The sequence below is a fragment of the Nannospalax galili genome, unplaced genomic scaffold, assembly GCF_000622305.1.
Source record: "Nannospalax galili isolate Female #2095 unplaced genomic scaffold, S.galili_v1.0 scaffold278, whole genome shotgun sequence".
Taxonomy (NCBI): domain Eukaryota; kingdom Metazoa; phylum Chordata; class Mammalia; order Rodentia; family Spalacidae; genus Nannospalax; species Nannospalax galili.
In genome coordinates this window covers 5,145,611-5,172,224 of record NW_008347536.1, presented here as the reverse complement: position 1 = coordinate 5,172,224, position 26,614 = coordinate 5,145,611, and the positions used below count along the sequence as shown (strand labels likewise).

Here is a 26,614-nt window from a genome sequence, read left to right as displayed (position 1 = left end):
ACTATGTGAATAAAGCTGTTCAGTTCATTATCACATCAGTACTATGAGATTTCCATGTTTTCACATTTTATCAAACAAGGAACTAGAGTCAGAGAGCTTAAGTAACTTCACAAGTTCACACCACTAATGAGGAAGCAGTGTTGCTACTCAAATCAAGAATCAGTTCTGCTGGATGCCAAGTCCGTGCTCTCTGCTACACCCACATGATATTTCATTTTACAGGAGCCAGATCATTTCATCATTAATGAAGATATGTTAAACCAAGCCACTAAATAAACCTGAAATATATAATTGTTTTTTAAACTAGAGGTTTCTTAAAGGTTATGTAATAGGTCTACAGAGATGGGCAGTTCCAAGAGGTGGGTTGTGTGGAAAGCTTCTGGAAGGCTTGGGGCAGGGGCTTGACATCTACTTGCTCCTTGTAACATTAGACCTAAGATATGATAATGACCTAAAGGTCACAACTAGACCAGCTGTCAGGAATAGTCTAGTTTATAAGTTTCTCTTTTTTTTTTTGATGTTGGGGACCCTTAAGCTAAACTGCTCAAGCTCCATCCATGCCTCCCTTTTTAATTAACCCAATTACAACTCATAAATTGTGACGCATGTCAGAAGAACAACCCTTAGAGGAGTGTTTTTATTAACTAGATCATGTCTGAGCCTGGGGCATGTTCTTTGCATAGACAGCTTTGTTAGCAGGACTGAGTCATTTACAAAGTTAACAAGGGACAAACTTACTTTATTGCCTGTAAGGTGAGTGCTAAGCAAATTAAGCAGTTGCCATCCAACTAATTGTCCAGAATCATAATGGGTACAGAGGAGACTAGATGTTTGAGCACGGTTTCATGTTTTATGATATATTCTGCAATGTGGCTGCCATAGTCTTCCAAAAAGAAAAGAAAAAATGCAAATCCTTTTGTTAATTTTATAATTCCAAATCAAGAAAGAAAGTATATATGCTACTTCTAAGCTATTGATTAGCTTCATCAAATCATCTGGGGAGGTATTCAGCACTTCAAGTCTATACCCAGGCTATAAATTAGAGTCATTTGAAGTGAATCTTTATCCCTAGAGCATAGCCTCTATATTACAGAGTGCTATATCTTAGTGAATTGAGAATAACTCTTTCAACAAGCCATCCCCCCACCTCAAAAAAAAAAAAAAAAAAAAAAAAAAAAACTGCTAAAACCCTAAGCTCCCTTTCAGGCTGTTTGTCTACCTGGTATCCAGCTTTGCTGTTTCAAGACTATTTTCCCTCTATTGACACCTCATTAAATTTCTATTATTTGAGTTTGATGCTATGGAGTTGGCAAAATAAAGAAAGCCTCCAGGCAAGACATCATTTGGGGCAGTTCTGGAAATCAAGATAAACAAAACTCATTTACATTACAGATTTACATTAAAGCTTCTTGTGAAGCAGCAAACTTACTTTCTTATTAAAGAAAAAGTTCATGAAAGCTTATTTTACTTTAACAATGCTCAGGAAAACCTGGAAATTTTAAGAGACAGTAGAAAGAAAATAAATAAGGTCTGACATATGATAAACTAAGTTGTTAGTTGAAAGTAAATGCCTGAAATAAGGTGTCTGACTTATTTTCTGAGAATAAGTAGTATACTCATCCTCTAATAGAAATCAATTTAGAAATCCAAGAAAATTTAACAAGGAAGAGAAGTAAGGTGATAAAATACCCTAAGATTCAAATCTTGTTCCCAAAGCCCTGAGAAAATGTTTCACTACATATGCTTTTTTTTTTGAAGTAGGGTATTTTAGCTCAATGCAAATAGAATCATCTTAAAATTGAAAGAAGATAATTAAAAATATCTCCCCTCTGCTCTCTGTTCACTAGTCATCCCCACAGTCAGGGGGACTGGGGAAAACTTGGCCCCTTCTTTTTTATTCCAGATCTTACTTTCAACTTCTTTCACTTCCCCGTTCCCTTCTAAGTGCTCTTACCTAGTTAAGCATTCTCATATATGACCACCTACATTTTACTTCAAAAGTACATCTGAGAAATAAAAGGCATTCTGAAAGGTCATATGTTGAAGTGAGTAGTTTTTAATGCACATGTCAAATTGTAAAACAAGCCAACAAATTGAGCATACTACTCTTGGGGTCCCTTATGCATCTTGAGTCCTGTGGATCAAGGTAAATGCACACATTTTACCTGAAGAAATACCTTTTTGAACAACACTCTCTTTGTTAAACCAGTTCAGTTTGAATAATAAAGCTGTGTGTAACACTGGCAAATTAAATATTTACTGATATCCTACTATTTTCATAGAGTTAGGCTAATATTCCTTGGAATTTAAAGCTAAGCAAAGCACAATTCTATGTGGCTAATACTGCATGTTAAGAGCTACTAATACACAATGAAAAAATATGGTAAATCATACAAGATGTCACAGAGTACTTATTCCTGAATAGGACAACTGTTTCAAACCTCTGCCTCCCAAGGCTAAGAGATTGTTGAGGAAGATGTGGTGGGAGAGCCTAAGAGCCAGAAGCAGTGGATGACCACAAAGAAACTGTCTTTTAGAAATTTCTAGCTGGGAAGCTATTATGAATTCACAGCAATGATGACAGCATGCACAAGTCCTATCCAAGTTCAAATCAAACAAAATCCAAGAATATACATGGGGAAGTGGGTAAAAAAATCCCAATCCAACATAAGAAACTTTTGGCAATTGATGTCTGCTGAAAGGGGAAAAGACAGCATCTTAAAGGGATGGGACTCTTAGTAGGAACAGTGGATATATTCACACTGATGGACATTCAGAGATACTCTCTCTCTCTCTCTCTCTCTCTCTCCATATATATATATATATGTGTGTGTGTGTGTATGTATGTATGTATAACTCAGTACATTAAATTGGGCATCAGGCAGTGGAGGTATGAATAAAGGAGGGGATATAAATACCATATTATATTGTTTGAAAAACAAAAATTCAATAAAAATTAAGCTATAATTAAAACAATTATTTGATTTTTGTATATTTCATACAGAAAATTATCTTTATACTCCCTTCCCCTTCAGCACCCCACCCATAGCGTCCCCCTCACTGGAGTTCATACATCCGTCATTTGTGTTAAGCCCTATCATTTAAAATTAGTGCCCCCAGATGGCCCTCGGTGCAATTTCATCCACTGGGATCTAGTCAGCCTATCTAGGGTTCCCCCCGCTTTAAGAAGGTCAGCTTTACCTCGCACAACAGTAGTCAACTGGCAATAGTTTTTCAACAAAGATTTGGGCCTGCTGTTCACTTCCACAGTTCAGTGCTGGGTTTTTGTCTGCCTAAGTTTGCATGGGTCTTGTGCACACTGACATACACCATTGCTGAAGGTTCATATGAGAAGAGTCCCAAGAGCCTGTAGGACTATTGTCATATGGTCATGTACCTACTTCCTGGCTGATACAATCTTTCTGCCCCCTCTTCTGCGATGGTCCCTGAGCCCTGGGTGGATAGATTTTAATATAGGAGTCCTGTCCAAGGACCCACACTCTGCAAACTCTTATTCTCTATTTTGTGGCATGTTGTGACCTGGCCCTCTGTTGCATGAAGGAGCTTCACTGATGAGAATTGAAAGACGCTATTAGTGTTCTCTTAGTCCCTTGTTCTATATTCCATGAGCCTTAGGTATAGAGGTTCCAGCCTAGATGTGCCACTTAGACTTGGGAAATTCATAATCTCTGTATGTTACCACTTGTGGAACACTGTAATTATCTCTGTCTCTTAAAAAAGAAGATTCTTTGATGGATGGTGACTGTGATACTTGTCTACAAATTTAAGGATTCATATTTTGCACATAGTAGGAAATTACATTTGTTTAAGGATGTGACAGCCTTGGAGTTTTCTCTAAGATCTATGACCTCTCCAACTATATGTATTTCACTAGGTTTACAGTACCAGACATGAGTTTCCTCCCACTGAGCGGGCTTGGGTCCAATTAGGTAGTTGTTGATTACCTGCAAGATGAAAGTGCCACTAATGTGCCAATGCCGTATGCTATGCCAGTCACTGATGTGGTTTTTAGGCCTTGACGTTGGGGTTGGAGCATCAATTGGTGTTCTCCATTAGCAGCTTGCGTAGTGCTCTCCAAAGCTATGAGAGCTAGCCTTCAGGGGAGGTGCCTTCCAGGTCAGGTCCAACTCCATTGCTCCAAATCCTGTGTCTAAAGTATATCCTGTCTTCAGGAATAGGGTCTTCCCATCAAGTTCTGGGAAGCAATCAAGGACTGTGGCAACGGCCCATGTTGTTTTCAGAGTCTCTCGGACTACTCTGGCCAACAGCTTGAAAGGAGGTCTCTCCTCTCTGGCACTGTTTCTTGTTATGTAGTCTTCATCTATACTTACAGACTCATGTACAGATATTGCATGTGTAATTTTCAGTAGGTTTTTGGACTAACACAATTCCCTCTGTCATACTAGCTAGGCACTATTTATCTCTTTCTCTCCCTGCCTTATCCTTTCTCCTCTCCCTCCCCATTTAAAGTGTTCTCATTTTCCTCATTTCTCCATTGATAATTTATGTCTGCTATGGTCCCACCTCTCTTTAGCTCTTTCCCCTTGATTTCCATACTTCTTTGTATAGCCCTTCTTCTCCCCCTCCCAATTAACTACCCCCTTTTTACACATTTCTCCCTTGGTAACACCTATCCACTACTATTCCTTCGGGTTCCTCTTTCCCTTTACTTTCCCTGTTCCCTTCCACTTTCCTGGTGCTAGGATCCACAAATGAAGGAGAACATATGTCTTTTGTTTTATTGAATCTGTGTTCCTTCACTTAGTGAAACAGTTTCTAGATCCATCCATTTAACTACAAATTTTATTATTTCATCTTTCTTTACTGATGATTATAACTCCAGCGTATATAAATGTACTACATTTTAATTAACCACTCAGTTGAGGGGCACTTAGATTGCTTCCATCTCTTAGCTATTGTGAAAAGAGCAGAAACAAACATGGTTGTACAAGTATCTCTGCAATAGGATGAGTCCATTCGGTATATGCCAAGGAGTGGTATAACCGAATCATATGGTAGGTTCATTAGATTTTTAAGAGTTCTCTACTGCTTTCCATAGGGATTTAGGAGTTTGTAATTCCACCAGCAGTGAATGAGCATTCCCCTTTCTCCACATCCTTGCCAGCATTTGATTCGTTTGTTCTCTCAATCTTAGCCAGTCTGACTGGGGTAAGACAAAATCTCAAGTTAGTTTTAATTTGCATTTCCTTAATTACTAACGATGTTGAACACTTTTTAAGATGTTTCTTAGTCATCTTTATTTCTTCTTTTAAGAACTCTCTGTTTAGCTCTTTAGCCCATCTTTTAATTATGTCATTTGTATTCTTGAATCTTTGTTTTTGAGTGCTTTACATATTCTGGATGTTAAAAGTCTGTCAGATGTGTCACTGGTTCTCTTAGTTTGTTTCTCTATTGCTGTGACAAAACACTCTGACCACTACCAACCTGGGCAGGAAAGGGTTTATTTAGCTTACAACTCCCAGGTCGCAGTTCATCAGGGAGCCCAAGGTAGGAGGAACTCAGGGCAGGAACCTAGAAGCAGGAACTGGAGCACAGGCCATGGAGGAATGCTGCTTACTGACTTGCTCCCCTGGCCCGTTTTTTATACAACACAGGCCCACCTGCGCAGGGGTGGTACCAACCACAGTGGGCTGGGCCCTCCCACATCACTCATCAAGAAGATGCCCCTCTGACATGGCCACAGGGCAGTCCAATAGAGGCAATTTCCCAACTGAGGCTCCCTCAACCCAGGTGTGTCAAGTTGACACTAAAGCTAGCCAGCACACTGGTGAAGATTTTTCCCCACTCTGTGGGTTTTCTCTTCACTTTCTTGATTGTTTCTTTTGCTGTAACAGAAGCTTTTTAGCTTCATCAGTTCCCACTTGTTGATTGTTGACCTTAATTCTGGAGGAATTGTTATCTGATTTACAAAGTTCTTTCCTACACTTATATACCGAAGGGTACCATCAATATTTTCTTCTAACAGTTCCAGAGTTTCGAGATTCACATTGGGATCTTTGATCCGCTTGAAGTTGACCTTTGTGAAAAGGTCACAGAAAGGTGAAAGATAAGTATCGATTTCATTCTTCTACAGGTGGAGATCCAGTTTTGCCAGCACCATTTGTTGAAGATGCTGCTGTCATTCCTCCATTGTGTGTTCTTGGCACCTTTGACAAATATAAGGTGGCTGAAATTGCATTTACTGTGTTTGGATCTTCAGTTATGTTCCATTGATCTATATGTCTATTTTAGTGGCAGTACCATGCTGTTCTTATGAATATAGCCTGTAGTATAGATTGAAATCTGGTATAGTAATCCCCCCGTGTTGCTCTTTGTGCTCAGAGATGATTTGGTTATTCAGGGTCTTTTGTGCTTCCATATGAATTTAAGGATTTTTTTTTTCTAATTCTGTATGTCATGAGGAATTTGTGATTGCATAGAATCTATATATTGTTTTTGGTAGGATGGTCATTTTCACAGTATTATTTCTTCCAATCCATGAACAAGGGAGGCCCCTCTATCTTCTGGTGTCTTCCTCAATCTCTCATTTTTTACTATTTTATTTATTATTTTTATCTGTATGCATGTATTGCCTGCATGTAGGTAAGTGCACCCATGTCTTGCAGTGTCCACGGAGGATAGAAGAGGCTTTTGGTTCCCCTGGAACTGGAATTACAGACAGTTGTTAGCTGCCATGTGGGTGCTGGGATTCAAACCTAGGTCTTCTGCAAGAACAGCCAATGTTCTTAACCACTGAGCAATCTCTCCAGCCCCCTTCCTCAATCTCTTTAAAGATTTAAATTTTTTGTTGTAGAGATCTTTGACGTCTTTAGTCAGGTTTATTCTGAGTATCTTTTTTGAGGCTACTGTGAATGGGAGGATTTCCCTGTACTCCTTTTCTGATTTCTTGTTATCAGTATATAGAAAGGCTACTGATTTTTGTTGATTAATTTTTGTAACCTGCTACTTTACTGAAAGTTTCAATCAGGTCTAGTCATTTTCTGGTGGAACTTTTGTGATCTCTTAGGTATAGTATCATATCATCTGCAAAAAGGGATAGTTTGACCTCTTCTTTTCCAATTAGTACTTCTTTAATTTCCTTCTCTTGTCTTAATGCTCTGGAAGAGTTTCAAGTACTATATTGAAAAGGAGAGGAGACAACGGACAGACTTGTCTGGTTCCTGATTTTTTTTTTTTTGGTCTTTTTGAGACAGGGTCTCCCTGTAGCCCTAGCTGTCCTGGAACTCACTGTGTATACCAGGCTGGCCTTGAACTCACAGAGATCTGCCTGCCTCTACCTCCTAGTGCTGGGATTAAAGGCGTGCACCACTACACCCAGAAGTTCCTGATTTTAATGGGAATACTTCCAGTTTGTTTTCCATTTAGAGTGATGCTGTCTGTTGTGGGGACCTAAAGGTCCCACCTTGCATAGGTCCTAAAGGAAGTTACTGGGGGCTCACCCTGGCTTGCTTTGAAAGTCTGAAGAATACTTCTGCACTGCTGAGGAGTGCATGATCAGCGCGTGACCATCCTTAAGATACACCCTCAGGAGGGGAGGGGGAATTTCCAGGTGCCTTTATAAGCTCTGTAACACCTGCAATAAATGAGTCCCTGGTTAACTAGGCTCCCTGTTGCACCTGAGTGTTCCTGGTATTGGGGGCGACGTGGGCTGGCGAACGGCGTGCTTACTCATTCCCAATCATCACTGCCCGGGTCACTGGTTCGAACCCCCGGCAGTCTGTGGGTTTGTTGTATATAGCTTTAATTATGTTGAGGTATGTTCCCTCCAGTCTAATTCCCTTTAGAACTTTTATCATGAATGCATCTGAATTTTGTCAAAGGTCTTCTCTGCACTATTGAGATGACTATGTTATTTTTATCTTTGAGTCCATTTATAGGATTTATGATATTTATTGATTTGCTTATGTTGATCCATCCCTACATCTCTGAAATAAAGCCTACTTGATCATGGTGGATGATCTTTTTGATGTGTATCCATGTGTAGTTTACAAATATTTTGTTAAGAATTTTTGTATCTATTTTCATTTGGGTATGGGTCTATAGTTTTCTTTATGGTGTGTCTTCCCCTGATGTTGGTATTAGAGTGATGTTAGCTTCATAGATTCAGGAGTTCTCCCTCTACTTCTATCTTTTGAATAATAAAAGTAGTATTGGTTGCAGATCTTCTTTATTTTCATTTTTTAAAATATTTTATTATTTTTATTTTATGTGTATGAGTGTATTGCCTGCATGTATAGGAGTGCACCCATGTCATGCAATGCCATGGAGGTCAGAAAAGGGCTTCAGATTCCCCTAGAACTGGAGTTAAAGATGGTTCATAGCCACCATGTGGAAGCTGGGAATCAAACCCAGGTCCTCTGCAAGAAGTCAGTGCTCTTAACCACTGAGCCATCTCTCCGGCCCCAGAGATTCTGTAAATGTCTGGCAGAATTCTGCTGTAAATACATCTGGGCCTGAGCATTTTTTAGTTGGGAGGTTTTATATTACTGTTTCAATTTCCTTATATGTTATGGTTCTGTTTAACTTGTTCTCTTCTTGGTTTGGCTTTGGTGAGTTCCATGATTTTAGATAGCCATCCATTTCTTTTAGGTTTCCAAATTTAATAGAGAACAGTTTTAAAGTATTCTCTTAGAATGTTCTGGATCTTTTGGGTATCTCTTGTGATGTTTTCCCTTTTATCTCTGAGTTTGTTGATTTACATTTGCTTTTTCTTTCTTAAGATTTACTGGGCTATGGGTTTATCTCTCTTGTTTAGTTTTTAAAAGAACCAGCTTTTGGATTCATTGATTCTTTTTGTTTTCATTGTTCATATTTTGTTAATTTCTGCTATGATTTTTGTTATTTCTTCTCATCTTCTGGGTTTGGGTTTCATTTGTTCTTGCCTTTCCAGAGTCTAGAATTGCAATACCCTTTCTGATTTTTTAATGTAGGCACTTAGAGCTATAAATTTCCCTCTTAGGATTGCTTTTAAAGTGTCCCAGATGTTTTGTTGTGTTGAACTGTCCTTTGTGTTTAATTCCAGGAATACTTTTATTTATTTCTTAATTTCTCCTTTGACCTACTTTGACCTCCTTTGGCCTACTTGTCATTCAGGAGTGTGTTGTTTAATCACCATGAGTTTGTATAGTTACTAGGGCTTCTTCCAGTGATGATTTTAAGCTTTATTGTGTTGTGGTGTGACAGAATGCATGGAATTATTTCAATTTTTTGTATTTATCGAGGTTTGTTTTGTGTCCCAGTAATGTGGTCAGTTTTTGAGAACAGAATGTGTATTCTTTGGTGCTTGGGTGGAATATTTGGTAGATGTCTGTTAGGTTCATTGGATGGATCATTTAATACAGATGTCTGTTTATTTTTTGCCTGGCTGACCTGTCTAATGGAGATAGTAGTGTACTGAAGTCCTCTACTATTAGTGAGTTGGGATTAATCTTTCTCTTAAAGTCCTGTAGTACTGTTATAATGAAGCTGGTTGCATCAGAGTTTGGTACATATATGTTCATGATTTCAATATCTTCTTGGTCAATAATTCCTTTGATTAGAGTGAAGTAACCCTCTTTATTTCTTCTGATTAGTTTTAGTTTTAAGTCTACTTTGTCAGATATTAGAATTTCAACCCTTTCTTGATTCTTAGTGCTGTTTTCTTGGAATACTCTTTTCCATCCTTTCATTTTAAGGTAGTGCCTATTCTTGAAGATGGCATGGTCTTACAGACAAGGATGAATTTTGTTTCTTAATCTATTCAACTATTCTGTGTCTTTTGACTGGAGAGTTCAATTCATTTATATTTAAAGTTATTATTGAAAGATACATACTGGATACCACCATTTTGAATACTGTTTGCATTCGTTGTCTAATTTTGTGTTTCCACAATTATACCTTCACTTAGTTTCTTTCTGTTGCCCCTGGGGTGTAGTTGTTCCTTTCTCAGTTCTTTGTATTGCTTCAAGTATTGTTTGAAGGACAGGTTTTGTGGACATGTATTCTTTCAGACTATTCATGTCATAGGAGATTTTTCTTTTCACTTCAACCTTAATAAATATTTTTTCTAGGTAAAGTATTCTATCTTGGCATTTTTGGTCATCTAGACCTGGGAATACTTTGGTCCAGGCTCTTCTGGCTTTCATAGTTTGCATTGATACATCATCTGTTATTCTGATGGGTTTTCCTTTGTGAGTTGTTTTTCTTTTGAAGCTTTCTCTCTTTGTTCTGTAAATTTAGTGTTTTTATTATGATATGCCATGGGGAGTTTCTTTTCTGGTCCTTTTTATTTGGTGTTTATGTGTTCCTTGTAATTGTTTGGGGATGTCTTTCCTTAATTTTGGGAAATTCTCTTTTACAATCCTGTTCAAGACCTGGTCAATACCACTAACCTGAAATTCTTCTCCTTCCTCTATGCCTATGATGTGGAAATTTGGTCTTTTCATGGTGTTCTACATTTCCTGTATATTCCATTCCTGTTTTATTTTTAAATTTCTCATCATCTTTGCTTGAGCCATCCTGTTCTTCAACTTATCATCCAGTGTTGATATTCTGTTTTCCATTTCATTTATTCTATTGATGAGGATTTTTCCTTTTGTTTCAAATTGGCTTATTGAACTTTTCACTTCCTTCTTGAGTTTTCTTCAATGTTTCTATCTCTTTTGTGAATTCATTCAGGAGTTTATCTTATCCCTATCTGAGTTCCAGGACAGCTGGGGCTACAGGAAGACCCTGTCTCAAAAAGACTGAAAAAAAAAAAAAAAGAATTATCATCAGTATTATAATAATAATATAAAAGTCACTTCACAAATTAAAATTGATTTTTTTGGAGATGCTTCTAGGTGGTAGTGTTTCATATACTGAGTGAAGGAAGTCTCAATGCTTTTATTATAATAACTAAGATGGGATTGGTTTTGTTTTCACTGCTTTTCACATCTGTAAATGAGTCATGGTACCTTGGTGCAATCACAAGAGGGAATGAGCTAGTTACTGAGCATTTAATGGTGATCCTGGTTTGGTTAATTCCAGTAATGACAGAGATTGGCAAACTATGTCCTGTGGGCCAGAATTAGGCCAGTGACCGGTTTTTTAAAAGTGCCTATTGCTAGAATGGTTTCATCTTTTCAAACGGTTGAAAACAGTTTAAAAGTTGAAAAACTTATTTTGGAATATGAAAATTACATGAAATTCAAATTTCACTGCTCTTAAAGTTTTATTTTAAAAAAGTCATAGTCATTTGTTTAGATAATATGAGTTGCTTTTGTGCTACAATAGCAGGGTTGAATAGTTTTAGTGAAGACTCTGGTCTGAAAAACTTAAAATATTTACTATCTAGAAAAGAAAATTTCACTTCTAGAAAAGGTGTGCTGGCTTCTAATTTATGACATTCTCAAAAGAATGTTTTCAGTTCAACTTATGTAATAGGTATGCATGTAAAAGATGGTAATGCTGTATGACCATCATTAGTTGGGTTTTGCTTATATTTTCAGTGCTAATTCATGAAATTCCTATAAGACATTTTGGTGTGGGTGGGAGCATAACTCAGCACAGTGCTTGCTTACCCTGCATGAGTCCCTGGGCTCAGTCCCTGGCACTGCTTGGGCAAAAAAAGGTAAGGCTTGGTTTTGTTGTTTTTCATTTTGTGTTTCTTTTTTCATGTTGAGGATTGAACCTAGGGTCTTGCACATTTAGGCACTGAACTCCACCCCCAGGACCTATGATGGATTATTTCTGTGCTTAAAGCCATTTATGGTTTTACTTCATGCTATGGATTTAGTCAGCTGTTTAGGAAATGTATAGTAAATAAATGGTTAAATTAAAGCTCTGTTCCTGCTGGGCATGGTGGTGCAGGCCTTTAATCCAGCACTGGGAAGGCAGAGAGGCAGGGAAATACCTGCGAGATTGAGGCCAGCTCCAGATTTAGGACAGCTGGGGCTACAGGGAGATGCTGTCTCAAAAAGACCAAAAACAACCAAACATTCAAAAAACAAACAAAAAAATTGTGGAAATTAGAAATTTAGGACAGCTGGGGCTACAGGGAGATGCTGTCTCAAAAAGACCAAAAACAAACAACCAAACATTCAAAAAACAAACAAAAAAATGTGGAAATTAGAAAGGATGAGAAATCATAAAAGGAAAAGATCTTGTGTTTTCTTCCAGTAGTTCATGGGTCATGTAGAGCATCTTCTAGGTGAAAGTCCCAGGTTGAAGAACTCTTCTATTCACATTGTAGAATTGATAATTATGGTTATTCCTCAATGTTTATTTTTCTTTCCTTCTATGGTGATTGGATTCCCAACTTTTATTTAAGACAGGGCACCTTGGAATAAAGATTATATTGCTTAGTCTCCCATCGTAGATAGAAATAGGTCTTTGCCTAAATTCTAACCCTTGATATATGAAGGGACATGTTTACAGCTTGCCAGAGGTATCTTCAAAAAGACAAACAGTGCCCATGTCTACAATTCTCCAACTTTCTCCTTTGTATGTCATCCTTGTGGCATGCTTCTTGTACTATATATGCAAGGGCAACATTGAGGGGTAGGAGAGCAGGAAGATAAAAAGTAGATGGGTCCTTTAAGACATAGTGGAATAAAACAGGCATTACAGCTCTGCACAACTTACCATCAACTGTCAAAATGAGAGGAATACACCACTTACTTGCAAAAGCCTTATTACTTTGATCCTTGTTAAATGAAATTGAATGTGCATTCTAAATAATACAACATGAAAGACTGTTATTACTATCTCTACTTATGGATAGGCAAAAGAGAGAAGTGAATTTCATAGTTACTCAGATAACAGATGGTAGAATTAAAATAACCCAGAATATAGCATCTTTCCACTAAAGCAGGTAATCTTCCAGGAATGATATACTATGGTGTGAAGGAGGAAGAAGAATGGATGGATAAAGGCCCCCTGATGATGATGGCATTTCAATAAGATCCTAAAGATGGAAGGAGGGAAAGTCAGTGGACTGATGGAACAGAGTCAACAAAGGCAAGAGGATTGGGAAATATAGAAAATGCTCAAGGAAAACCTATGGTCCGTTACAAGTAGTCAATCAATTATTGCTTCTTTAGTCTTACTTATTAAGCATGTACTAGGGTGGGTACTACGGAGTAGGAACATACTCAGTCCTAGAAGTATATTAGTGCAATGCAGATACGTAAGGATAAAGTCTAAGCCCCTTATCAAGCTAGTAAGTCTTCACCATCAGATCCAACTTCACCTTTCTAGTCTCATGTTATGCTACTGCTCTGTACTCTAGCTACAAAGAACTCAGGACACATGCATTTATCGACTTCTGACCTCACCACATGGATTCTTTTGTTTATCTATTCTGCTTAGAGACATCTTTCTTATTCTCAATAGCTAGATGCAATCCAAACTTTCTGGGTCCTTCAAGTAAAATAGATTCTTTTACCTACTTCCCTTTTCTACCCTTAGACTTGATACTTTTCTTTCTCTTCCTTCCCTCCCTGCCTCTCTCCACAGTTCACAAAAATGTGCTAAGTTATAGAGGTGCAATGATGAGAAATATAATTTTCTCCTGTGCTCATAAAAGTATCATTCTAGGAAGCAAGATCAACAGTGAAAGAAGTAATTGTAATGCAACGTGATAACTTCCTTAAAAGGTGAAAAGAACTGCAGTGGGAACACACAATTGCAATTTTACCTCTAATTCCCCTCCCCAGAAGCAGCACTATTTAAACTGAAACCATTAGGATATGCAGGAAGGAGCCAAGCCACTTTAAGGCATATGATTTTTGCCATGAATAACCCAATTTTGATAACATATCTTTTCTAACCAGTTTATGAGAACGCTTTTTAAAATTCACCCAGGAGGTTTTTAAAACATACACCATGAAGATTAAAGACTGCCTCAGATTAGTGTAGAGTGTCTTGTATTTGTACTTTAGTGAGCCTGTAGGGCTTTACTTAGTCCCTCCTGTGTTCACTGTTTTCTATCTCTCCTCCACTTCCACTTTAGTTCACCATCCAGATCTGCTTAGGGTCTCCACTAAGTTTCAAAATTAGGTTGGAAAGTATGAAGCAGCACCTCTCAGACTTATGCATGCATATTACATCATGTGAGATGCTTATTACTTTCTCTACTCATGGAAGAGTGCAAAGGGCCCTATAGGGATTAGGCATCTATAACTCTGGGATGGACTGGAGATGCTGTAATTCTAATCAGCCTCAGAAGATCTGATATGAACACAATTCACTGGTAATACCTTGATTAGTAATGCCTTTGACAAGCTACACCAGCACGTTCCAGGATTCTTTCCCCCTTTTATTGAATTTATTCTGCTAGGGTGAACTCTTTTGAACCAGAGTGGCACCTATGCCCAGGTACATGGAACACTTGCCTTCAGAGCAAGCCCACCTAGAAGGACTTATGCTACAACTTTTGCCAATCACAATTTCTATGTAGACTTTTCTTTACCCATTGCCTCCAATTCCACGTCCAATATGGCAAGCTAAAGTGAAGGCTTTCCCAGGGCATATTGAATTACATGCAGCAAAGCAGGCCACAGCGTGCTCTCTACAGAAAAGCAGTAGGCAAAAAATATAGAACCAGGTTGATGAGTGGGAAGTAGGACAGACTTGTTTTCTGGGAAGATTTACCCAGTTTTAAGCTTTTTTGATTTCACACTACGGAAATGATGAAAGAACCACTGAAATTTTATGAAAAAATTTAGTAATTGTTTGCATTGGACTCCATCTGTCACATATGAGTTTTATTTAAAGACTTATTTTATTCTATTTATTTTCTCATTTAAAAAATATATTGATTTTTTTGGTGTATTTCATATAGAACATCCCCAACAATCTTATTCATCTTTATACCTGCATCCCAAATGGCACCCTCCCATAGCGCCCCCCCCACCAGAGCCCGTATACTCTGTCATCCCTGTTACTGTCCACTGTGTTGTCGGCGACCCCAGCTGTTACCCAGTGCTTGTCCATGCACTGAGTCTAGTCAGCCTATCTAGAGTTCTTTGTTTTAGGAAGATCAGCTCTTCCTCATCTAGCAGCAATCAGTTGCCAACATTCCTTTAGATTAGATTGGGGTCTGCTGTTCATTTTCCCAGTTCTAAGCTGGGTTACTGTCTGGGAGTCTCTTGGGCCACCCTGGCCAACAACTCAAAGGAAGGTATCTCTCCTGTCTGGCATTGTTTCTTGTTATATAGTCTTCAGTCAATTTCATGGACTCTTAAAGAATTATATTGACTCCTATAATCTTTGGTTATACTTTCCTTTTGGGTGTTTAAGACCATACAGTTGGACCAGATTAACCAATTTATTTTTACTCTTAAGGTAATTTGAGGATCTGTTCCTCAGGGGTCACTTGGCTTGGGAGGAGCCCCTGGCTCCTTTCTTTTACTAGTTCCATCTATGTGAAGATAAGTCAAAGGTCCTGCTCGACCATGGCTAGCTTCACTTGGAAGCATGAACGAGATGTTTCCTCTGTGTTGACTGGACACTGGTTCAAGTCCATCTAGTGGGGTCTCCATGGCCTCCTTGATCAAGAGGACAGGTGACTCACCACAGTTACAGGATATTTTGAAAAATGCTCCAGAGTGCTCTGGAACTTAGTCCACCTTGGAGGGCAAGGAGCAAAACCTGTCCTTTAAGTCCCTCTGACCATATTAGTATAGGCCTCAAAGTATGGATGTTAAACATCCAAGAAGGTTATCCACCAGCCTTGTACTTTTAATTACCATGTACTACGTAGATAAAGCTTGGGCAAAAATCAAACATTCTCAGATAAACCTTGACTAGACATATTTTATGTTACTTGTCAGTTTTGAAAATTTAGCTTTTGAGTGGTTATCAGAACAGAGACCATGAAGGTATTCCACAATTTGAAAGACTGATGACTGCTTAGAAGAGTTGGAAATAATCCTAAAGTATAGGATATGAAGTCAATGGACAAAAGTTGTGGGGGTGGATAAGGAGTTTTATTCACGTATACAATGAAATACAATCCTAGCTACCTTCATTTCATCCCTCCAGCTCCCTTGATGTTGTCCCCAACACAGTCCCATTCTAACTTCAATATTCAATATAGTGTCCAATAGCCATGCTGGCTCCTGAGTAGTAGAAGTACAGCTCATATAATTGAAACCTAAGTTTATAATATTGCATTCTTTTAATAACTACATATGAATTTTATCTACTTTCTTAGGAAACAGGGACCTGGAAACTATCATAGCATAGTGGGTGATCATTAAGCACACTGATGTACTGAGCAGAATGGATCTTTTTCAGTGTAAATGTGTATGCATTTAAGGTTTAAAAAAAGTTAAATGGGCAGGACCAAAGGTGAGGTGAAATAAAAAAGACAAGAGGATTCAAACCAAGAAAGAAGTTTCTGTCACCCTAGTAGTGCTTTGCACACTAACAAACCCCAAAGCTCTTGTTAAGGATTTCCAATTTCATTCATCTTGGGTGAGACCTTGGAGTCTTTTGCTTGCAAGCTCCCAGGTAATGTTGCTGCCTGGTAATGTTGCTGCTGCTGCTGCTGCTAGTTTATAGGACACTCTGAGGCACAGAAATCTAGATTAAACACCTTCTACATGTTAAGAAGAACACTCATAAAGTTCCCCACAAGGTAAGCATTAGATCCATTTCATGAAAACTGAGACAGAGACTTAGATAAAACAACTTAACCAAAACTCACAGTAGTACTAATTAGCAGAGGGGGTTCAGAACCCATTTGAGCATGAAAGAATGACTAGTCTGTACTTTGTTATGCAGAGAGGTGTGCAACTGAGATCACCAGCACTTCAGAGTCTGTTAGAAATGCAATCGCCCAGACTCCATCCTAGGCCTACAGAACCAGAGTCTCCATCTTAAGAGGCTCTCCAGATACTTCCTATGCACTTGATCATCTGAAATGTACAGATCTGCTCCACATATTGCCTTCTAGAACAAAATGACACATTGAAGAGTAAGGGAATCTACTGATTTTGACAACTGAAAAAGGCACTTAAATTGGCTAGGTTTGATACTGGAACAAGTATTGATAGCACTGCCTCTACCATTGAATTCTTCTTGCCTCATGGGCACAGTTTAGCCAAAATTAGACTGCTTTCTGACAGGTAAGAATTTTTCATCTCCAGATAATATTACAGATACAAACATCAACCATGTAAGTTTTCACAGCATTCATGGGAAAACCACAAAAGGGAATCTGTTTGCTGAAGAATAAATGCACTAAACATAGCAAATCTTTCCAAAATATTTTATAAATATTAGTCATTTATAGGTAGGTTCAAAAAAGTGAATGTATTTTATATTACTGTCCAACTAAATGTGAACAGGAGCCTAAACCATAAGGCTCTGTTACTGTAAAAAGTGATCCAAAGAAATTAATTCATAACTGTCCAGCTCCACAACTAAGAGGTTGGTCATCTCATGTCTGCAATACAAATTCCTCCTAAGAGGGTTTTTAACCCTCACCTTCTTGCTGATGGAATCAATCAGAAGTGTCATTTAAACTCTGCTCACAAACATTTCTTAGTCTCAAACCCTTTCTCTAACTCCCAAATGAACCTCACAACTAATGCTAATGCTTCTCTGTTCCTGAACCCACGGCACCATTATTTTTCTCTCATCTCCCACTCTTATGCTCTCTCATACTGTCAATCTTGCTTTGGGGTCATTTTTTTCTACTAGGCCACTGTCTTAGCCTCTGTCCCAGAGCCATAGGTATGTGTGCACCTGTACGAATGACTTTTATAAAATGGACAGAATCTGAACTAATGACTTTTAATTAACCTTGCAACTGAAAAGGTATAGCAAACAAACCTTGATCCCTCAGAACCTCAGTTTTCAGTTCCACTCAAGATAGTGAACGAATGCAGGTATGACTGAGCATTAGCAGAAGTCCTGAATGGCAGTGCATCTTCATTAAACACAAAGAAGATTCAGAATAACACTTAACATTGTGCATATGAGATATTTTAGGCCTAGGGATAAAAGGACAAGGTTGTCCGATAAAAGGGAAAATCCAAGCTTGTAGTTCCCTAAAACTGATGCCAGAGAAAATGTTTTGAATACAAGTATGAATGAGGCATGACTCAGCCCCACAATTCGAGAAGATGTCTGGAGGAACACGTGACTTCCAAGTTTGGTCCCACTCTTAAAAACTAAAGTTGAGCTTCTCAGGCTGTTTATTCAGGTATAACTGGGGTCTTGCATGGTAACAGTACATACATCCAGTAGCGTGTCACATTTGAAGTACTCTATACAAGTTTCACTGCTAATGTAATATCATTATTTCTTTCAAATAACCTCCATAAATGATCTCATCAGCCACCTTCAGCAGGTGATTACCTCTAAGGGCACGCTAATATTATTTGAAACCTAACTCTTCCTTCATCTCCTCCATTGTCTTTCATTTTCCTTCACTTTCTACTTTCCTGGGAGGCTTTTGCACAGAGCAGTTTTAGAACTGGTTGCTTTGTCTCCACAACTTTCCTAACTGTAGAAACTATGTTTTGACTCCTATATCACTGGAACCAAGTTCCTCTCTGTTTGTAAGGTGTTACTCTCCTATCTATTTTTAAAATTTTATTCATTATCTTTATTGTATATATATGAGTGCATTGCCTTAATGCATGTAAATGTGCCCATGTCATGAAGTGCCCACAGAGGTCAGAAAAGGGTGTCTGATCCCCTGGAACTGGAATTAACAGATGGTTGCTAGCCACCATGTGGGTTCTGGGAATAGAACCCAGGTTCTCTGCAGAGCAGCCAGTGCTCCCTTGTCCTACCTATTTTTAAAGTATAAGATTCCCTTCTTTTTTTTGAACTTTTGTTTTTTTTCTTATGAAAGGATAAATACAGATTCTTATCCCTTTGATTTAAGGGATAATATGGTGAAGATTTTCTCTCATCAGCTACACATCCAACAGAGGATTAATATCCAGAATATACAGAGAACTCAAAAAAGAAAGAAGAAAATAAATGATGCAATAATAAGATGGAAGATAGACCTAAATAGAGAGTTCTCAAGAAATAAAAATGGCCCCAAGAAGCACTTTAAAAAGTACTAAACATTCTGGGGGCTGGTGAGATGGCTCAGTGGTTAAAAACACTAGTTGTTCTTGCAGAAGACCCAGGTTCGAATCCCAGCACTCACATGGCAGCTAACGACTGTCCACAACTCCAGTCCCAGGGTATCCGACAGCCTTGTCTGACCTCTGTGGGCATTCCACAACACAGGTGCACTTACCTACATGCAGGCAATACATGCATACACATAAAATAAAAATAATAAATATTTTTTTTTAATTTTAAAAAAGTTCTAAACATCTTAGTAGTTAGAAAAATATAGATAAAAACCACTTTAAGATTCCATCTTACCCCAGTTAGATTGGCAAAGATCAAGAGAATGAAAGGCTCCAAAACTGGAGAGGATGTGGAGAAAGAGGAAGGCTCATTCATAGCTGGTGAGAATGAAAACTCGTGCAACCACTATGGAAAGCAGTGTGGAGAATCCTCAAAAAGCTGAAAATGAACCTACCATATGATCCTACCACTCTTTGGCAAATACCCAAAGGACTCATCATACTGTAGAGATACCTGTACATCCATGTTTGTTGCTGCTCTCTTCACAATAGCTAAGAGATGGAAAAAAACTAAATGTACAACTGTTGAATGGTTAATGAAAATGTAGTACACCTCCTCAGTGAAGTTCTACTCTGCAGTAATAAAAGATGAAATTTTCAGGTAAATGGATGGAGCTAGAGAGTTTTAGACTAAGTGAAGTAAGGCCTTAATATGGTGCATTAGTTTATTGTTCAGTGTATATTCCGTCCTTCCCTCACCCTGAGTGTGGTAATGGACTGAGTATGATCAACGTAAGCAGAGGCTCTCTAGGTTTGATGGATGGCTCTAAACTGGTGCTTTAAGCATCATTTGTGAGTGGCATAGCCAGGGAAGTCATCATTCCACTTACTGAGTGTACAGTAAAACATGTGAAGTGGAGATAATCCAGCCAACCTGGTGCTTGGCAGATAAAGCAATAAATCTGGGCAGGAGATAAATGCCTATTGCTGTATGCCACTGATCTCATGGATGTTATACACCAAAAATGTGATTTAATGGTAAATGTTAGGCAAAACTTTGCCATTTACTTGCTGAGCTAGAATTATTATACCTATGAGAGAGGTTTTCAGTAACTGATCTCCAAGTTACTAATTGGAATTGAAAACACTTGATTTTAAAATATTCTTTTTTCCATAATGCATTTCCAGAAAATTTGTTTAAAAAATTAAGAACCTATCAAACTAACACTAGATAAGTTAGAGGGAATGAAGGACATTCTAGGATCTTTAAATTCATTCTTAGAAAGCAGAAAGACTATGGGTTGCCTGGACATTGTTCAGCATTAACTCTGACATGTCTATTGAAAGGAAGATGTATGTTAGAAGTGGCTACATACCAGATGACTACAGAGTTCCAGGAGGGTGGCATGTTACTACTTGATTAAGGTAACCTTCAGGAAATCAGACATGAAGGTTACAGAGACGCTCCACTGACTCTGAAATTCTTAAGAACATAGCACTTTTGGTTCTTGACATAAAAAAGCATTCAATATATAATGAGGAAAACAAAGAAATATGAAGACTGAGTAAAAAGTAGAAATCAGAGCTGTGAAAAGGGAAAATGTTCTCTTTTTCAATGCTTCTTTGTCAGTGGTTTTAATTTTTTATATGGAAACTCATGCTTTGCATGTGAGGCTGGGCTACGCCATCTGCAAAGTCCTACCTAACCTTAAAATGTGGTGATTCTGCATATAACTAGGCTTTTAAGGCACTAAGAACCTCAGAGAACTCTTCACTAAATGGCATAACTCTAATGTCCCATAATTTACATTTTGAAAATCAGAAATTGTTTTAAGTATCTTTTGTGCTTTTCCTAGGTGCTTACATAAAAATCTCCATTGGCTCTAAACATTTTTTTCACTCCAATTGCCCTTTGCATGTATGCCAAGGAGCCATTTCCATTAGAACCATTTACATCCAAAAATCAAATCTACTCATCAGCAAAATTAGTACATTTACTTATAATGAAATTATTTCTGAGGAGAACTTCAATATACAAGCTGAAACTTGTCATTCAGGTAATATTTTTAAGAAGGAAATGTTCTTATGCAACATGACAAAAATACCCTGGGGAACTCTGAAGTCATTTTTTCATTAAATAGAGTTGAAATTATGTGAGCAAGTAGAACATAAGAAAGAAGAAAACAAAGTTTAGAACACTGGGGACTGAGAAAATAGAAAATAGACTGTGTAAGGAACAGTGATTTGGTCAAGGTTACCAAGTATGTCAGGAAAAAAGGGAGAGTTGGGACTGCACAAAGTACCAAAGACATCATACGAATGGCTATGCACTAAAATCTGCCATTTTCAATAGGTAACACATTCACATTTAATCTATCTGGAGGTAGATATACATATTTACCATTTTCCCAGAGTTTAGCAAGTGTTACTTTATACATCTGTATTTCAATCAGAAAGCACACACACTGCTATCAATTAGAAGTTTTAAAATGCATGATTATGTATATAAAATATGATTTTTCATAAGATCCTCTGAGGTAGGTACTTTAATTTATGTCTTGCAGATTCATATATGCTCATAAAGATTAAGTGAAATTAATATGCTTCTGGCTTAGGACCATACTACCATGAAAATTGTTATGTTTTTATCACACCAAGCTGCTCAGCACACCTCTCCAAATATCTTACACTTAGAAAATCACAGAGAAGTTTGCATTAAGTATCAAAAAGGTGGGGATTAAATTGAAAAAGAAAAAGTTCAGTGACTACTAAAGGTCAGGTACAGACATGATATTTAGGAGAACAGAGGAAATTTGGACAGTCGTTATATGTGTACTATGGAGCATGAGGCACAGAGGAAGGCCACAGAGTGATGGTGGAACTAGGAGTCCTTTATTAGCTGGTGGTCGAGAGGGGACTAATGCTCAAAATAGTTCTCCACTCTGAGGGGGAGGCAGAGTGGGGTTTATAACATTTAAAACTACAATTACATCATTCCAGGGGCAAAGCCAATAACAACAGTTACGTTAGATCACTGTAGTTACACCAGACTAGGGGAAGGTCAATTAACAAAGGTTTTCAGTTAACAAAAAGCTTCAGTTAGGAAAAACAAGTTTCTCAGTAATGCAGAAACAATGGACCCCATGGAGATGCGGGTATATCTGGGTAAGAGGATGTGCTGCTACTCTGCTCATTGGAACTTTCCCAGTATTCTAGAAACAATGTACCCCCTGAAACTATAGGTGTAGCCTTCGTGACTGACTGACTGCAGTGGGAGCGGCTTGGCAGAGACAGAAAAAGCAAGTCAGCTAGAACAAAATGGAGCCAGCTTTGCCACTTCAGTATGTGACTGATTGTACTAGCTAATCAGTTAGGATATCAATTGAGCATGTCTGTGTAAGATCTTTATTTGGATTCTACTGAAAAGTCATTTTCACATGGCAGCATCTCCCAGGGAAGCCATGAGAATCCTCACAGAAACCTTTGAAATAATATCTATTGACTACAAGAAAGTGATCCCATTTGCAAAATCAAGCCTCTGTGACTCATGTCTACTTCTACAAAGCACAGTGTCCACCTTAGCTTCAGCTCCCAACTTGACACAACCTAGCATCATCTGAGGGAGCCTCAGTTGAGGGATTGCTCAGATCAGATGGGCCTGTGGTCATAACTGTAAGGAGCTTTCTTGATTGATAATTGATGCAGAAGGGCCCAGTCTGTTATGGATGATGTCATCCCTAGGCAGGTGGACCTGGGCTACATAAGAATGATAGAAGAGCATGAGATGGGGGGTGGGGAGCAAATCAGTTATCAACATTCCTCTGTGGTTTCTGCTTCAACTTCCTGCTTGAGTTCCTGGCCTGACTTCTTTCCAAAATGGATCATGGCGTGGAAGGTAAACCAAATAAATCCCTTCCTCAAGTTGCTTTTGGTCAGTGTTTTATCACATAAATAGAAAGGAAAGTAGAACACACTGCTTTTCTGCTTTGTCAAATCTCATGTACCAAGCAGACTTTTTAGAATATGAAATTCCTTAATATATGGCTCCCTATCCTGAGGAAACTAGAGCCTCTTGACAAGTTGTCACTAATCAAGTTTCTATGTGGTGGTAATGTGTAAGCCAGCTTTGTTCTGTAGTTGAGAGCCTGACTACAAGGGAAGGAAGGAACATCAACTGCAGCATGCTGGGAGTTAAGAAGTCTTGATACAATAGTAGAGCTTTTTATTTGTTCTTCACTCTACTTATTGCTAAGAATAATTCAGCAAGATACTTAACCTCCTTGTGATTCAGTGCTCCAATTTTTCCAACATAAAAATTAACAGATTATGCTTCATAGAATTGTTATAAAGATGGAATTGTATATATTTGTTAAGTGCTTAAAACACTGTTGGGCATACACTGGGAAAATAGGAAGAATGACCAATAATGTAGCAGATATCCAGTGACTTTAATGCATTACTTTGTTTCCCTCCATAGAGCCCCTTCCTGAACTTTCCACAGTGGAGATTGCTTGATTCTAGTCAGAAAGCTTAAGCCTATCCCCTGTTTGTCCCTAAACTAATTTTGATCAGGAAGATTTAAGGAGCTCTAGTTCACAAGTTCAGATAATTCAGCATTAAGTCAAACTGCTGTTATTTCTGTACTGACCCCATGTCCCAGTTCAGTCAACTGTCCTGTAATCAAGTCTCCATCTTATACTCCAATTCTAGCATGCTGCTCCCTTGTGTTTGAGGCCTGGCTTGCAGAACTTGCTTCTTTATCTTCAGATTCATTGAGGTAGATATTTCCCAAAATGCAGCCTATGAACTATTCATATAAACTATTAATAGTTGCTTTAGAAATTATGAATATTTACATAAAAATCTAAGCTTCTAACTTCTCTTGAAAAATGAGATGATTTGGCAAAATGGCCCCAAAGTGGCAACTGTCCCCTCTAAAAGGCCATGTCCTTATAAACTTCAAAGGCCCCACTTTGCCTTCATGATTTATGCTTAACTTGCCTGGTATGATGTTGAGTCAAGCACCTACTTTGTACTAAGCACTTGGTACTTCACTCAAAGGCCAAAAACATGTTCTTGTGGCCCTTCTTCCCTTCACACCTTCTATCTATGTGGTTCTGTGGCTGTTCTGTGGTTCCTGGTGACTATCATCTACATATCAATCAGTCCGAAGTCTTCATGGCCTTCCACATGACTCACAACATGACCAATTGGAGTCTCTAATCTTTTCCTACAGCCAGAATCTATCCTCCAACTTTAGCCAGTCCTTACTAGGAGCCCAACAAAATCTATGAAATATTTATTGATCAGTTACATTACACACTATCTAATAGACATCGCTGTGTTTGTTTAGTAAGAAATGCAATGATGTTGGCTCATGTTTTTATTAATAATTCAATCACTTTCCAGTGAACCACCTAGCAAATGAACATATTTAAACAGACTCTTCTGTGCTTCTATGGTTTTGTCCCCCTCATGATGGGTCTTGTGCTTTACAAAATCCAAATGAAAGAGGGAAATACTTGCATGAGTAAAGCCAAGATTTAGCAAGTATCAAAAGAAAACTTACGGAACCAATTATACATATCATTTTATCAGATTATTTAGATTGGATAGAACTGATTGCATACTATTAAATTCAGCTAAACGATTACTAAACTCAGAGTGTTAAAAGAAAGTATATAAAATATTACTTACATAAGGTATTGTGTCCAAAGTATCTGTGTTCACAATTATAGGAGCAGGGCTAGCCTAAAAAGAGAAACAGAAAAATATTTTAAAATATTTTATTTATTATTTTATGTGTGTGAGTATACTGCCTACATGTAAGTGTACCTGTGTCATGCAGTGTCCTTGGAGGTCAGAAAAGGGTGTTGGCTCCCCTAGAACTGGAGTTATGGATGATTGTTAACTGCCATGGGGGTGCTGGGAACCAGGTCTTCTGCAAGAGCAGCCATCTCTCCAGCCACCCAAAATAATTTTAAACATGAAATAATATATTCAGAGACCAGTACTCTTATTGTATTTAACAAAGAGATGAACAAGCATTTCATAAAGTCTGGAACCTGCCCTGTGGCAGCTCCTGGAGACAGAAATAAAATGGTGGAGTTTCCATATCTTCCTTCACTACAAGTGTCTATAACATTATCACATAATGGCATAAATCAAGCATTCATAGAGTTTACATTAATTTTCTCTTAAACTGTGTATAACAATATAGGAGCTAGGATTTGTGCTGTGAATGAGGAAGAGAGTGCTATTGAAGTAGGTAAAAGTTAAAATTTGTACCATTTATTTAAAAAATCAGTTTGCTAGAGAAATGTGATGTCTCTCTTAAGTAAGCATAATTAAATATGAAATAATACTTAAACTGCCTTTTGAAAATATGTTTATCCAGTGTAGTAAAAATTCAATTACATATATTTAGCTAGTGCATGTTATATCATCTTTTTAAATCTATGCATTTCTGATTTTGTACATTATGTAATTAAAAATTAGTGATGGCAAAATATCATATTTGATATGATAAATTTTCTTTTTCAAAAAGGCTTCACAATCTTCAGTAATTCCCTTTAATGTTATATGGAAATATGTGTAAGACTGATACAGGCGTGCTACAAGCCAAGTCATTAGGAAACAAGAGACGGCAATCTATTCGTACCACCAGTCTGACTTCATGAATATTTAGTAGACCTATCTTTATTTTTGAGTGTTGAGAATTTTCAGAGTAACTTTCCATTCATTCCCCAAAGGATCTTTAATCTCTATCCCAAATTAGAGATTTCATTTAGATAGAGGAAATACTCTCATTGTGATTAATCGAGAGCTGTCCTACACGATGTGGTATCTTGGCAAATGTTCAGCTTTTGGGATATTTCATTAGCTGTGCCCTCTGGAGTTAACAGAGTTAACAGCTTTTTAATGTCAGTCTTTGCCTGTGGAATCCTAATCAAAAGATTTTTTTAAAAAGGCATTTCAGTGGGTCTTATAAAACAAAATTCTGTTTCTTAGCTCCAAACACTGGGAATAGTGAACAAAACTTAGTGTACATATTTACACAGGAGATCAACTAGATATTCATGGTATATTCATAATAGTCAATAAATACCTTGTGAATGACTAGGGAATTTGGAGAAAGATAGATCACATATACACAAATCCACAAACACTCCTTGTAAAGAAGTATTTTATTTGGTGTGGGTAACAGCTTGAGGTTTTGAGTCAAGAAGACCTGGACTCAAGATTCGTTCAGCAATTTCCCAGTTAAATGGTTTGGAAGCTGAACAACTTCTTGTGGCAAGCCTCTCTAGCCCATTTTCCCTCTCTGTAGAGATAATGATCATCTTCCAAATAATAACAATGTTAAAAGTCAAATGAGGCGATGAATTGAAATATACTTCATAAACTACATTTCATGATTAATGTTAAATACTCTAAGCATTCCTAAAGATAGACTACTATAAAAAAAAGCCCTCACATAGTGTTAGTTGGTTAGTGATACACAC

At 37.8% G+C, this 26,614-nt stretch overlaps 1 protein-coding gene across 13 annotated transcripts in view; it reads right to left on the bottom strand.

Annotated features, from left to right (window-relative positions):
* Dlg2 (discs large MAGUK scaffold protein 2) overlaps nucleotides 1-26,614 on the bottom strand; it is a 2,328,307-nt gene that overhangs the window by 816,361 nt on the left and 1,485,332 nt on the right. For all 13 annotated transcript variants that reach the window (XM_008844185.2, XM_029568893.1, XM_008844178.2 and 10 more), the window contains one exon: nucleotides 24,807-24,860. In XM_008844185.2, coding sequence (XP_008842407.2) covers nucleotides 24,807-24,860 — 54 coding nt within the window. The remainder of the gene's footprint in view (nucleotides 1-24,806; nucleotides 24,861-26,614) is intronic.